At 41.7% G+C, this 15,948-nt stretch overlaps 1 protein-coding gene across 1 annotated transcript in view; it reads left to right on the forward strand.

Annotated features, from left to right (window-relative positions):
- E(bx) (nucleosome-remodeling factor subunit NURF301 E(bx)) overlaps positions 1-15,948 on the forward strand; it is a 126,104-nt gene that overhangs the window by 69,891 nt on the left and 40,265 nt on the right. Inside the window, exons 16-19 of the mRNA XM_080280600.1 lie at positions 251-413; positions 6,911-7,125; positions 9,155-9,436; positions 13,645-13,750. Of these exons, the coding sequence (XP_080136726.1) occupies positions 251-413; positions 6,911-7,125; positions 9,155-9,436; positions 13,645-13,750 (766 nt within the window). The remainder of the gene's footprint in view (positions 1-250; positions 414-6,910; positions 7,126-9,154; positions 9,437-13,644; positions 13,751-15,948) is intronic.

The following is a 15,948-nucleotide window of genomic DNA, read 5'->3' on the forward strand; positions in this document are numbered from 1 at the left end:
AACACCTGGCTATAGATAGGTAGATAGATAGGTAGACAAACAGATAAATAGATTTTTATTTTGCTTAAGAAAACCTGAAGTTCAAGTGAAGGGGTTTTGAAGTGGTTCTTTGACTCTGTCAGTACAGTAATGTTGCGCATAATTTATTCTTGTTCCTGCTAGACATTTTTTATTCATCCTAGGAAAAACTCCCTATTGCAATGGGACTAAACCCTTATTTTACATTTGTACTACTTTCTCTTGCATTCAGAATCCACCTGAGTCTGTGGCTGGGGTGAACAGTGCTCCTGAACTAGCAGCAACAACAGCAGTGGCAGCAGCAGCACCCCAGGAGAATGCGGACAAACAGGCCACACCCTCACCTGCCACCTCACCCAAGAAGTTTGTACTGACTCAAGAGTACATTCAGCAAAGTAAGTTTTATTTTCATGACACATGGTGCCATTTGGGAAGAAATTTATTTTCTCTGTTTTATTTCATTTCATTTATAAAGGTTCTAGCATGCTTGCATCCATTGGCCTTGGTGACTTGTTGGCAACTCTCCATGCTGCTTGATCCTGGGCAGCCTCCTTGTTCAGTCCCTTATCCCTCAGGTCACACTCTATGACCTCATCCCGGTCCCCCCCCCCCTCACAACACTACCGTCAATGATCACACCTATCACCTTCTGCACACAGTTGTCATCTTCCATCCTCTGAGCATGGCTGAACCTTCTCAATGTACCCCATTTCATCACAACACAAATACCGTATTCAAGTCCCATCCTTCCTCTCATCTCTTCAGTTGCAATTCTGACCCCCCCAGGCCTCACGGCCTCACATCCAAGTACACACTACACATCCACATAATGATTATCATTTCTCTATGCTTGAACCTGTGAATATTCTCTTCTTTTACTGCCCAGGTCTTGCTGCTGTACAGCATTACATCTTTACTCCTTTCTCACACCATAAGTTTCCAATAAGTTTCTGAGCTAGGCACAAAACCAAAACTCTGCTTGGGCCGCCTCCACTCACTTGGGGGGGGAAAAAAATTTCTACCGCCAAATTTGACCCCGAAAAATGCTTATATTGTTATAAATAGATGCCCATCATCTTCACTTATGTTTGTACTATAAGATAAGCAAAACACACACACACACACACACACACACACACACACACACACACACACACACACACACACACACACACACACACACACAAAACAGATAAATGACTGTACAGAAATGAAGTGAGAATAAACCTTATTAAGGAGAAAACTAGTGTCTAATAACTTCCCACAATCATTGCACAAAATTTTTTCTGGGGCATGCAGTTGCAAAGTACATATCTATGTGCAGAATTTCACGAGCTTTCATATTGGCACTGGGAAATATTGATACACCCAATAGTTTTTGAGTTAATTGAAAAACTAAAAAAAATCACCTAAAAATGTATGATTTGTTAATCTTTTCATATGTTATTATTGAGTGTAACAAACGTATATGTAAATTATTTACATTTTTGTACTCCAAAGGATAAGGAAGCCCATGATATAATAGAAATTGTTATAACCCATATTGTTTTTGAGAAAATGAAATGTAGTAGGTGGGGGCGCACACCATCCACTTACTCGATGTAGTGCTGCTTTGGGTGTCTTCCCTTTCCTCTCTTCCATCCTTTGTCTTCAGTCATTCTTTCCTTCAAGCTTTTCTCTTTCTTCTGCCTACAGATGGCTTTACACTCCCTCTTCTGTCTTTTGTTCCTTCATTCTTTCCTCTTCCTTCTGCCTGTGATTAACTCGACACTGAGTGACAAGCCAAATGGATTCCTGTACACCAGGAAACCATTTACAACACTGATTGATAACCATATAACCAAATTATAGCATCTGGTGGTTTAGTGGGTAGTTAAAGTGCTCCAGTCGGATTGAGCCTGTGTAGGTTTATATCCAGGGGGTGGTTGGGGTTTATTGCTCACGTAATGTCGCTCAGGGATGAGTGAGGCTGGTCACTCTCATCTTAAATGTCAGGACAAACTTGCCTAGACCCAGGTTCCTACGTTCCTCGTGGGGCGACATAGGATTGGATGATGGATGGATGGACGATTTTTGAAAAGATAGGACGCGTTGGGTGAGGCAACAGTACGAAAGCTCGTGCCTGTAAGAGGAGTATGTGCTATCCAAACTTTTCCCAAAATAGTTTGTACTCAGATGTTATTTTACTTGACAAAAGTATGCATAAAAATTCAGCAGCTTGCCCATGCTTTTATATATATATATATATATATATATATATATATATATATATATATATATGTGGCCTATACTTTTTGAGTGAAATGCCTGAGAGAAAAACAATGAAATGCACCTCATTAACCCTGTGAGAATGTACAGTAAACACACATTTATGCCTTATATATGCATAATATAAAAACTAGACAAGTAAGCTAGTTACATCCTTTAGCAGTGTTGGAATGCTTCCAGAACATAGAGATGGAGTTGCAGAGAAAAGGAAAGGTACAATCACAGCCTAAGTGTGTGTGTTTTTTATTATGTGTGTGTGTGGTACCAGTGGTGGCAGTGATGGTAGTGGTGGTACAATGGTGGTGTTACTGGAGGTGGCGTTGACCCTGGAGGGAGGTTTATCATGATGCCTGGGGCAGGCTTAGCTCTCCCTCTCCTCACTCTCTCTCCTCCTCATCCCAGTCACTCTCAGAATCTCTCTTCCCCAGAATTTTTGTGTCCTCCTCACTCTCAGTCACTAATTAATATTTCAGGTACAGGTCTCCCTCGTTTTACGCTGTATCGTTTTACGATATTTCGCATTTACGATCCTACTTCTTTAGTACCAAGTGTTCATTTTACGATTGAGCTCCCTCGCATATACGATTGGGCATGTGGAAATCCTGCACTCACAGGCAGATCAGCTGAGAGATGCGTGGCATACCTGCCCCACCCACACAGTTTCCCGCGCTTTTGCCAGTCTCACCCGCGTGCTTGTTCAGCATACAACCTCTGTGCATCTGTGTGCATCAGTGCCCATGACATTACTATTTCTCCTGTTCTTCATATTTTGCACCCCTAGTGCCACCACCGTGATGTCTTGTAAACACCCTGCAACATCTGGTGCTGGTGATATGGAGCCAAAGAAAGCAAGAATGTCCTTAACCCTGGAGTCTAAGTTTACTATTGTGAAGCAGCACGAAGCAGGTGAGGGGGCAAACTTCATTGCTCGTTCCATGAATCTTGCACAGTCGACTGTATCGACTGTTATAAAGCATGCTGTCAACATTAAGAAAGCTGGGGAGACAAGCACGACTCTGCAATACATAAAACATCATCGTTATTTTTGCATATTAGATCACTTGTATGGGTCTTGGGTTCCTTATGCACCAGTCCAGGAACGCATCCTTATTTTTCCCATTAAACCTTAATAGTGTTTGGAAACTCCCTGTACTGTTGTTTGTAGATGATACTGTGTTGTTGAGTGAAGACGAAGGGGAGCTGCAAGGCTTGTGGATGAGTTTGGGAGAGTGTGTAAGAAACGGAATCTAAAGGTGAATGTAGGGAAGAGTAGTGATGGTCTTTGAGAGAGGTGAAGTCAGTGAATGTACAGCGAGGTTGGATGGTGAGGAATTGGAAAATGTGAGTACGTTTAAGTTCTTGGGTAGTGTGATGAGTAACGATGGAGGTTTGGAGGGTGAAGTGCTTGAAAGGGTACAGCAGGGAAGAAAGGTTGCTGGTTCTTTGAAAGCAGTGATAAGAAACAGGGAAGTGAGCAAGGAAGTGAAAAAGTTACTACATGACAGTATTGTGATACCAACACTAACGTACAGAAGTGAAGCTTGGATGTTGTTGGAAGGACACAAGTCAAGAGTGAGAGCAGTGGAAATGGGTTATTTAAGAGGAGCCTGTGGAGTCACATGGAGAGACAGGTTGACGAATGAGGATATAAAGGAGCGTTGTGGTGTGGATGTGGATGTGATAGGAAGCGTTATGAGGAACACACTGAGGTGGTTTGGCCATGTGGAGAGGATGGAGGGTGAAAGACTGACGAAGAGAGTGTATGTGAGTGAGATGGAGGGGGGGAAGAGGGAGGGGGAGGCCGAGGATGAGATGGAGGGATGGGGTGGAGAGGTATATGAGAGAGGGGGGCGTGAGTTGGGAGCTGGGCAGTGAAATGGCGGGGGACAGGGCGACTTTGAGGCGATTTGTTTGTGGCCACCGGTGGAGAGGTATATGAGAGAGGGGGGTGTGAGTTGGGAGCTGGGCAGTGAAATGGCGGGGGACAGGGCGACTTGGAGGCAATTTGTTTGTGGCCACCCCAAACGGGATTGAGGCGTCTGGCAGTAGATAGATAGAAACCTTAATTTCGCTTTACGATATTTCGGTTTACGATTGCCTTTCTAGGAACACATACCAATCGTAAAACGAGGGAGACCTGTACTCCTCGGATAATCCTTTCCCTGCTGTCATGGTTACTTTGAGTAGTGAAAGGGAACAGTCATGAGCGGTTATAGATTTGAAATTTGGATTTCTTTGAAATATATAAAAATCACTTATACACCTTCTTTACACTCACACTTCACTATATAACACACCATCACTATAGTACACGTAAGGTATGGATGGGTGACATAATAGAAAATGAGGAATAAAATGGCTGGCCGCACACTCACATACCCTGCTTGCCCGACTGCCGAGAGGACATCGAACCAATAATAGACCGCATGTCCTTGTGACAGGGATGACAGTGTTGCCATATGTTTGCCTTGGACACAGACACCATAACTATGATTCACCAAAATTTGATGCACTTTCAGCCACAGATAAAGTTTTGATGACAATTTATAGGGAAAGTGCATCATAGTGAGTCATCAATTACTCTTCAGACTGAAAGCACTTTGACTCGTTTTGTGTCGTCGTGCACGATGAGGTTAACACATGGCTCAATCGGTAGAGAGGTGGCCTGCAGTCCTTACGGACCCAGGTTCGAATCCCGGCTGGGGCAGGGAACAGTTTAAGGATTTGAATTTCATTAAATCAGGCTTTAATGATCTACCAGAAGAGCCGCCGACATGTCGTAAAAATACCCCCGCTAATACCAATACACCAGTCCTGTATGAGACAGCCCTAGCATGTATTCAATATGGACGGTGGGTGTTAGCGCCGAAGTGGTGACATGTAGAGATGTATGGTATGTAGGAGGACTGCTGGGCCTTGATAGCAGGCTGTGAAGCCTATGCCCAGAGTCGGACAAAAAAAAAAGAAGAAAAAAAAATACAAGGACACGTAAGCACAGAGGAGCCAGAAGAGGCAACAGCTTCCTGAACTTCATCCAGTCACTCCTTACCCCAGCCACGGGGCTATCTCCAGTCCCACCTCCACCACATAACAGTTCCCGTAAATAGCAAAACTCCTCCACACATTCAGGAGACTCACCAGCAAGGTCAATCTCTCCTCTCCTCTCAATCTCTACTTGCTCTCCCTGAAATACCCCACACATGAAATCATTCGTATCATATAGTTTATAAAGGCTACAGCTTGCTTGCATGCATCTGCCATGGTCACCTGTTGGCAGCTCTCCACGCTGCTAAATTTCTGGCAGCCTCCCTATTTGGTCCCTTATTAGTGAGGTCTCACTCAGTGACCTCATCCCGAGTCTTTTTTGGTCTACCTGTCTCAACCCTACCCACAATTTCCACACTTCTCACTTTCCGTACCCAGTTTTCATCCTTTGTCCTCTCCACATGCCCAGACCATCTCAGTCAACATTATTTTGCAGCCTGCCTCTAATACTGCTACATCTCGTATGCACCCACACGTATCACAAACACCTAACAAGGTGGAGTTACTTCCCACACCCTGTGGCAGACTGCACATGGCCACACTCCTTCTACTTTGATGGTTCTGCCACCAGCCTTCAAATATGATCACTTTTGTTTTATCTGCATTTACCATGAAACCCTCAAAATTTATGATCCTAGGATCACTGAAAATAATTTGTGTGGCTTTGAATTTTTATATGCATGATAGTACAGTATACTACCTCTATATTATTATTTATCATTAACTCGCATAAATTCCGTAGGTGTCATCTTTATATTGAGTTAGCATTCCCCAAGTTGCATCATGTTATCTTGTCTTAATTCACCCTCTTCTCCTCTGAGCTACTCCACTGACCTTACCTCCTCACCAGTCCACTTTTGTTTAGGATAACTAGTTTTATTTTTTTTACTTATTTTTTATTTTTTTTATTTATATATATATATTTTTAAAGGTAAGTGAGTTATAAGAGCCTGGAAGCGATAATACTGGTGTCATTAACCCATGCATGGTCGGGCAGTTCTAGTTGTCCAAGCGAGAGGGAGGGTAACTTACTTCAGCCGAAAGTAACTTAAGAGTGTTAAGAAATGTTCAGCTTGGGCTGTAAAAAAGTATCGCTCACCATTTTGAGATCTTTGTAGCCTACTATAGTACAGGCTGGAGTGTAAAAAAAGAATCCCTCACCATTTGGGGAGATCTCTATAGGCTACTATGGTATAGGTTGGGATGTAAAAAAGTATCTCTCACCATTTGGGGAGATCTCTGTTACCTACTATAGTATAAGTTGGGGTGTAAAAAAAGTATCCCTTACCACATGGGGAGATGTCTGTATGCTACTATAGTACAGGTTGGGATGTAAAAAAGTATGTCTCATCATTTGGGGAGATCTCTAACAGCATTAAGGTGTGAAATATTACTAGTACACTGTATGTGTCAAAATTCACACCAGGTGAGCTTGGACACATTCCACATCTTAAGTGTGGATGTCTGTTTCCTATTAATTTGTTTCATATAATGCCAAATCATTTTATTCAGCTTGGAAGTTGTCATAGGAGCCTGATAGTGTTAATCTTACCTATGCTTTGCTCACGCCGCCCTACAGCCATCAAGTCAGCGCTGAGCCAGCAGGACCTGGCCCCAGACATTGAAGAGAAATTGATGCAGCTGCAGAAGTACAACAGTGAGCAGAGCAAGAAGGACGACCCAGTCAGCAGCCTTGCATCTGGCACCACCACATCCGGCACCACCACCACCACCACTACAGCTGCAAATTCTTTGTCAGCAAGAAGTGGTTTGGGCAAGAGAGTACGAGAGCATGTGAGTATGAGAAATTGGTTACAAAATTAAGGTAAAGAAAGAGAGCATGGGGGCATGCGTGCACACACATTAAGGCTCCAAGTTTGATAATCCAGTAAGATAAGTTAAAAACTGCGAGAACATGTGAATAAAGAGAGTCAGTTTTGACAAGAGTGTGTGAGCATGTGCCTGTAAACTTGAAATTCAAGGAAGATACTATAGAAAGTGTATGAGCATGTGCTTAATGAGAGCTAAAGAAAGTGAGGTAAAATGAATGAGAACATTTGGTCAAGAGAATTAAGAGGAGATAAAGCAGAGCACAAAAGCTTGTGAGTTGAGAGAGTCAAGTAAGATAGAGAGGACAAGTACTTGTGATTGAGAGGCTTGAATAAGATAAGGTAGAATAATATGTGAGCATAAAAGAGTACTGTATAGCAAATGAGGTAAAACCATGATAAAATGGAACACATTAGGAAGAATAACTTGGCTTGGTAGGAAGGCATTGTGAAAGATGTTGATTCCCCCCCCCCCTCCTCTGAACTTTGGACTTATTTGGTACTACAGAGTTTAAGTCAGAATGGATGGCCATTGCTAGTTTAGGTTTTAATGTGATAGCTAGATTGACTCTTCCAGATAGGTGATTATGGAGCTATGTGCACAGTGCTTTTAACTTGTCATGTGTAACCAGGTTTTCAGGGGCTTCAATGAATGGGGAAAGCCTTTGTTAGTATCTCATGCTGTCAAATTTTATTCCTGGCTCTCTGGACCCAACCTCACCCCAGCCTTGAGGTGGAAAAGGAGATCTGAGATCTGAGTGATGGTGATGATGACTGCGGAAATTCAGATGATGATGATGATGATAATAATGCCTGCAGAAGTCCAATCACTTCAGCATAAGCACTGTCAGAAATCTTTTGTTTTGGTTTTATAAAAGTGTAATCCATGATGTGAGTTTAGTATGTTCGGGTGTAAGGGATGCCATTACAGTAAGGGCAGAGTAGGTTTTATTTGGGCTGTATTGTTTTTGTCAGAAATGAAACGGAGAAGGAAGCATGATTCAACCAGTTTGTAATGTCTGTCAGTGGGGAGGGAAGTTTTTGTGAGAGCATTACCTGGATGGTCTTCATGGTTATGTGTTTGTGTATATTTTTCTTTCTCAGTGTTGGTTGTGGAGGGGTACTACTACTGTGAAGTTTTTGAGTTTTTTCCTTTATAGTAGTTTGAAACTGCAATTAATGGCTTTCAGTTGGTAATTTTATAAGTTTTCATAACTTTGGATTTACAAGTGGCCCAAGAATTGTTGGTTTTGTTTGTGTGATTAGAAAATGTGTGTATTCCATTCTGTGCTGAAAATGGAGTGGTTGATTAAAGAGCATGACTTGAATTTGGCATTCATGTATTTCTGGGGTTAAACTGATGATTGATTTTGTTGTTGAAGCAGCTACTATCTTCTGTGTACCCATGGCTTTTGTAGGGGGGTGTAATGATGTGGTTTAGTGCTATTGCAGAATCATCAGCATCAGCTAGGATTATTATTGAAGGAGAGGGGGTTGGGCAGATAAGGGAGAAACAGATTAAAAATATGGGTAAGTAAATAAGAATCATGCTGGTTACCTTTGAGAAGGATTTTGAATTTAATGATGTTCTTAACAGGCATCAGTTTGAGTATGATCTTGCTTTGCATTTGAGATGAAAACTCACTGGGGTGACTTGAGAATTTTTAAGCATGTTGCATTATCAGGAATTTGGGTCAGTCCCCTATCTTTAAATCTGGATTTTGGTCGCAAAACCTCGGGCTGCTGTGCCTTGACGGGGTGAAGTAGAATAAGGTGTTACAGCTGTTAACCAATATAACTTTATAAAATCCATTGGGTCCAGGATGTCTTATTTAATTTCCCACATTAACCCCTTCAGCCTTGGAACATATTTCATATTTACCGTAAATTCTGGATAGCAGATTTATTTACATTCAGAAAAACATGTCATTGTTGCAGGGGTTAATGCCATAAGTCCTTAATGAATCATCTACCTTTTACCATATTATACATAGGATGATGCTGACTGGGAACCATCAGAGGAGAAACCAGGAATCTCAGTGCCACCCCCAACCACCTCAAAGTCCCGCCCCAAAAAACAGCGGTCAGAGACTCGCTCGTCAGACTCGGCCAAATCGAAGAAGGGATCAGCCAAGACAGAAGCCTTGGATGCGAGAAAGAAACAGGCACTGCAACACAAACTGGAAACACTGATGACAAGGCACAAAGACCTACTCAAGAAGGACATACTAAAGAAGAGGGCACAGCTGGAGAAGGAGCTGCAGGTTGAGATTCACGTGAGTTCCCAGACTTGTAGTTAATATTTGAGCTTAATGTTTGGTATCATAACGCCAACCCTAATGCCCATAGAAGACAATTAGGATCCAGAAGAAAGAAAAGAATGTGAGAGTGTAAACCTTGGAGAACTACTGTATTAACATCTTCCCAGCCCTATCTACCCTGCATGAGATTGGATAAGGTAAGATCCTAGAAGAAAAAATGAGAAAGCACAAAAATAGATATCATAAACATCATGCCCAGTGAAATAGGTCACACAGTGATTCACAGATTTTCCAAGCCTTTGAAATACTGATTCCAGCAAAGCCATCTGCACAACATTCATTTTGGTATAAAGTCACTGTGTCACCTAACAAGTTTAACAAATGTAACATTTTGATGTGCAGCTCTGCATATTCTTCATCCAATTTGGTAGAGCAACATGTCAGTGCCTTGGCTTCCTGAGCTTCATACCTCTCTCTCTCACACACTCAGTTTTATCCATCCACCATCTTGGTCTACCGTGCCTCCTTCCACCATCAAACTCACTCACATACAGTGGTCATTTGGTTGTAGCAGTTTTTGTTATCACTGCAAGATGAAAATCTGCATGTCTGCCATTATTGTGCATTTTTGTACTCAGAAACGACATTATCACACGCCTGAACTGATCTCTGCTGACGGTGGTACAGTGTCTTTGGTTTCTGATTGCTTTTATGGATTCAAAGATGAGGCCATACTGTAGGAGTTAATCCCAGGTGGTGGAGACCACCAAGTCTCAGTGCTTAGAACCCCTTACCTCACGTTCATCAAATCTACCATAAAAGGCATTTTCCCTAATCCTAGTCACTTTCACCTTCTCGGATGTAGGTTGACATGCATACACTTTGAGTTGATGTCTTTATAATCATTCATTCCTTTCTGCCTTTCCTTGTTCATCAGCAAACTAACTCCCACTTTACTTTGTTCACACATGCTCATACCTCCCCTTATTCCCATTGATCCATTTTACTCCCACTCATCTGTTTCATACAGTACCATCACGTCATAGCTTCTGTTAACCCATAAACTGCCGTATGTCTCTTGAGCGGCTTTGAGGAGGGAGGGGACTGCTGTACGCCTCTTAGAAGCCCGATATACAAATTCGTACCACAATAATCGTGAGTGATCTACAGAACTGATATTTTGCACATTGGTAACACTATCTGCCAGGCAGCATACAGCACCCTCACCACTTGAAGCAGAATAAAAAAAAAAAAAAAAAATGTGCCCATTATATCAAGCAATTAATATTTTGGTAACAGAGAGGAACAAAGGGCATAACCAAAGCAAGCCAGCTGACTTGTCTCGATGACAGCTGGGTAGTCTACACGCACTGTCTCCATGACAACATGGTCACCGTCTACCCCTCTCCACTGTCCATCTGTCCCTCTCTTCCTACCATCTCACCTCTTTCTTGCTGTGGTAGGGTGTAGTTGCCATTTGCGCCAAGGAATAACTTCGGAATGCAAGTACATGGAAATGCAGGGGAGTAGAGCAGAAATACTGGGGGATTAGGTGCACAATACCATTTGTAAGCAGCTGAACTATGTTTTATTAATATTCTTAAGAGTCAGTTTTTTTTTTACCAACAAAACCGCACCAGAGAGCAAGGTTGTCAGAGGCGTTCAGCAGTTTATGAGTTCAGTACAGGTACCTGCACTGCTTTTGTCACCCATATATCTTACAATCCATTTTGCATGTTGAATTTCCCTGGGGTGTATGAAATTTGAAGCCAAATATTGTGTGCTAATTTTCCTGCCTTGTATGCGTTATTTAGCTAGTCTGTTCATTTTTTTTTTATTTACAGTATATGGCATGATAAATTTCTAGAGTTACGTTATATTTAGGCTTGATATGGCAGATTGATTTTATAACTCAAGCTGAAAATTCTGACAGTCAAAGAACATTAAAAATGTCAATGGAAAATTTGTTATTGAAGTTGAAATTACCGTACTAGATGTTATTGAGTAGGCTAACCCCAGTCTGCCCAGTCAAGCAGACCATTAGGCACAGGCAAGCAACCGCCCCTGCGGGGCCATCTCATGCAGTGAACCAATGTTTCCTTGCAGCAGACAGAGTGCTGGAATAAGAGTATGGAGGTTTGGTCTCAGGATGGATGCCACATTGCATCTACTCATTTAACATGGGCACCGTAGTAGGCTGCAGATCACCCCCATTACAGTATTTGGTTGTATGGTTACCACCCACTGGTGTAAATAACTTTCAGGATTACAGGAATCCATTAGGCCTGTCACTCAGTGTAGAGCCATTTGAAGTGGAAAGAATAGGAACAAAAGGTAACAGGAAGGATGGGAGATACAGGAAGAGAGAAGGGCAGACAAAAAGAATAATAAAGATGAAGGAAGAAAGAGGCAACCTTACAACACGAGTGAATTATGGGCATTATCACCTACCACCGTAAAATTACTAGTGATAGATATAAAAACCAGGAAGAAATTGTTTAAGCAGATCTTATTACTATTCTGTTTTAAAGTATGGTCTTATAACACTTGAGTAGTAGGAGGCCTTTAAATTTTTTTTTATCTTGCTGAATTTATTGCTTAGGATGGGATGGTAGTTCAGTTTGCCTCTCCCCATGGTCAGTTGCAGTAAGTACCCTCATTGTTCATGGTTAGAGCTGTATAAACAGTACTCCCCCACTTAATGAATGGGTTAGGTTTCTGGAAAACTGTTCGTTATGTGAATTTTCGTTGCACGAGCCCATTATAATATGGGTTCAATGGGGTTTGGTTCCAGACTTCCGATTCCCCCCCCTTCCCCCCATCCATTAGTATTCACCCTTCTTTGCTCATTATGAATAATTATTTGTGTAACTTATGACTCCATAACCCGTATTGTACAACTGTTGTACATACATTACATATACATTCTACAAATACATACGGCATGCAAGTGAAGAATAAAATATTTACGACGGAGCCAGGTCATGGAGGCGAGCTGTAGAGTTTGTTTTTTCACCACGTTCGTTCCGCCCTACTATATCCAGCTTAGTCTTGAGGGTAAGGCTCTTCCTGGAGGCCTTGGCTGCTTGTTGGCTAAGGCTAGTTGCAGGTTGTTTAGGCATGGTGTTTTCGTTTTCGTTTTTAAAGGCTCCAACATGCTTGCATGTGTTGGCCTTGGTCACCTAATGGCGGCTCTCCATGCTGCACGATCCATTGCAGCCTCCCTGTTCAGTCCCTTAATCCTGAGGTCACACTTAATGACCTTGTCCCATGTCATTCTCGGTCTGCCCCTCATAACCCCACCCCCAGTATTAACACTTCTCACCTTCCTCACCCAATTATCATCCCCCATCCTCTCCACATGTCCAAACCACCTCAATCTACCTCTCCTCATCACAACACCAATACACTCCAGTCCCATCCTACCTCTCAACTCTTCCATTGTAAACCCAGCCCCTCCAGGCCTTGGACGCAGGGACGCACTGCACATCCATCTAATCATACGCAGTAATGCACGTGCAAGCTTGGGAGGGCTAGAGCTGTTTTGTTTTTAATACAAGTACAAGCGTTGTGTTGCTAGAGACACTGCCGTCAACAGCTGCTAGTCACTATGCACAGTTGGCTTCTGTGATGGACGGTACAGCTGATCGTCAGGTAAAAAAAAAAAAAAAAAAAAAAAAAAAAGATCGTTAAACAGTCTAGGCATTCGTTGTGCAAATGAAGAGTAGTAAAACAATTTTCGTTGTCTGAGTGTTCGTTGCGTGAAGGTTGCCTGTATTAACAACACATTTGGGTACATAAACTGCATGTTTCTACTGCCATAGTTTCAGTAATGTTAGTAAATACAGAGATGTAGGAATTTCCATATATTCAGAGAGTACATCAACTTTCAGCATCCTAATCATCATCATGAAAGTTGTTGTTGTTGTTGTTGTGATGATGTATGTAGTGTTGGTGATAGAAGTGGTGCTGATGGTCAAAGTGATAATGATAATGGTGATGGTGAATGTGATGATGATAACATATTAACAGAACTTTTGATTCTAAAGCTGTAGTTTCAGTTTAGCTAAAATATTAGTAAATGTAGAGTTCTGGGGAATATCGATATATTTAGAGGGGCACATCATCATCATCTCGATGATGATATATGTTTGTGGTCGTGGTGGTGAATGTGATGATGTTAGTGACATATCATCAGAACACTTCCTCCGTCATCCCAACAGAAGGAGCTGTCTATGGCACGACTGCAGATACAGATCCTAGAGAAGAATAAACCCGAGTCAGCCCTCCCTCCTTCACAAATGATGTCACCCCGCAAGAAGAAGAATGGTAAGTCAACTGATCTCTTTACTTTCTTTATCTCAAATGTTAACTTAGTTTTATTCTTATCTCTATTTGATTTTCTCAAGCTGTTGCAGTTTATTGTTTTCTTTATTTTGTTTTTATTTTATTTATTTATTTTATTTTTTAATGATTAATGGATAATCAATGACCTGATAGTTTAGTAATCATAAATTATTTTGGTGAATAGTAATACAGTACCTTGTAATATTGGATTCCATAGGGTTGATGCAGTTTGAGTTCAACAAAAGTCTGATCTAAGCAAAGTTTTACTGCTGGCAAAGGAAGTTATATACTGTATATTGCTCTTTGGTAGAGGCGCAAGGAGAGTATAAGAGAGTATGAGTCAGTTGGATCTCAGATTGTATGGGTAAGAATGAAAGAGAATACAAACATGGGCAATTTTTTGTGCATATGCTCCAATAGAGGACTAAACAGCTAGAATGGAAAATTAGTTTTGGGTGAATATGGAGTCATGCATGGAGGAGATTGAGAGAAATGAGAGAGTGTTTTTGTATGAATAGAAAGAGTAGGGAATGTTAGAGTAGATGGGATGGTGTGTCAGTGGGGTGTACCCACTGAAGTGGATGGGAATGGTAGTGCCCAGGTGAACATTTGTGCAGGGAAAGGTTTTCAGTAGCCAATACCAATATCGATTTCCAACAATGTCACACTGTTGCGTTGCATGCAGTTGCTAAAATTTGGGGGGAGTATTTTTCTTACACACCTTGGACTTACCCCAAACTAATTAAAAAAGAATTACAGTAGGTCGATATCTATTACCATTTTTGTGAAAGAAACAAATAAATACGCAGACAGACACTTTTTTTTTTTTTTTTTTCCCCCCCCCCTAAGAAAGAAGGGACCAAAGACCAGGAGCCTGCAAATTGTTCCCTAAAAAAAACACACACACACACACAGAGCCAGATTCAAGACCTGTTCAGTTCAAGATGCTTGGACACACTGCATTTGAAAGACTGGAGATTATAGGCAGTTGGAAATACAGACAGAGGGTGACGGTTCCAGAGCTAACCTGTTGCTTACATGAAGGACTAGGAATAACAGTTAACTTTTTGCAGTAGAGAGTTGGACAGAAAAGGGATGAGAGCATGTTGCCAGACGGGTGCTATGCACCTGCTGTAGTGGTGGAGGGATGCAAGCAGACAGTTCAGAGGAGCAGTGACTGTTGCAGTAGCGATAGAAAAGAGATAAAGATGCAACAGCGCGGCAAAGAGACAGAGGTTGAAGGGAGCCAGTAAGAGGAGGAGAATTGATAAGATGAAAAGCCTTTGACTCCACCTTGTTGAGAAAAGCTGTATGTGGGGAGCCTCGCCACACGTGAGAGTTGTACTCTACACAGGCGAATAGAACCCATGTGTAAAGTCAGCAACTCTACAGGGATAAAGAAGGCACGGGGTTGGCTTAGCACACCTAATCTCTTGGAAGCAGATTTTACAAGAGAGATAATGTAATTTGATCTTTCGAAGATAAATCCTGAGATAATGAAACTCCAGATATGTGTAACTACGATGCAGGATTGAGTTGAATATTGTTAAAAATTAGAGGGTACTCTGGTGGAAGATTTTGACAGGGTGATAGATGTAAGAACTGAGTCTTTGATGCATTAAAAACAACAAGATTACTTTTACCCCAATCAGAGATACAGTAAGACCTCAATATAATGGACTAATTGGGGCCCAAGCCATTCTGAAAAATGGGAAATTCCGATAAAAGCAACATCCGGACTTCCATCTGCTAACCCAGACTTTTTCCCATATATCAGACATTAGTCCGGATCGTTCAAATGGTTGTTAAACTGTTTTGACCACCATTGCCATACTGTACTGTGTTATAACATCATTAATCAAATGGTATACTATATATAATAATACTGTACTGCACGCTGATAAATGTGTCATTTATTTACGTTATTGCAGTGAACATAGCCGAAGTGGTCAGGCAGTCTGGACTGCTTCTGGCTTTATCGGATACCCGATATATAGGAATTTAGTCCAGTAGCTCCTCGATTCCGATAAAAGCGAATTCTGGTCTATTGAAATTCGTTATATCGAGGTACAGTAATCACTCCAATATCCGATGTAATAGAGCCATAGGTAGGTCCGGATATTGGTTCTGTCCGGATATTGGGCCCCAGCTTATGGACTTGTACTTATGGACCCTAACTC

Source organism: Coenobita brevimanus, chromosome 85 (genome assembly GCF_032717465.1).
Source record: "Coenobita brevimanus isolate Jiangsu-jjx chromosome 85, ASM3271746v2, whole genome shotgun sequence".
Lineage (NCBI taxonomy): Eukaryota > Metazoa > Arthropoda > Malacostraca > Decapoda > Coenobitidae > Coenobita > Coenobita brevimanus.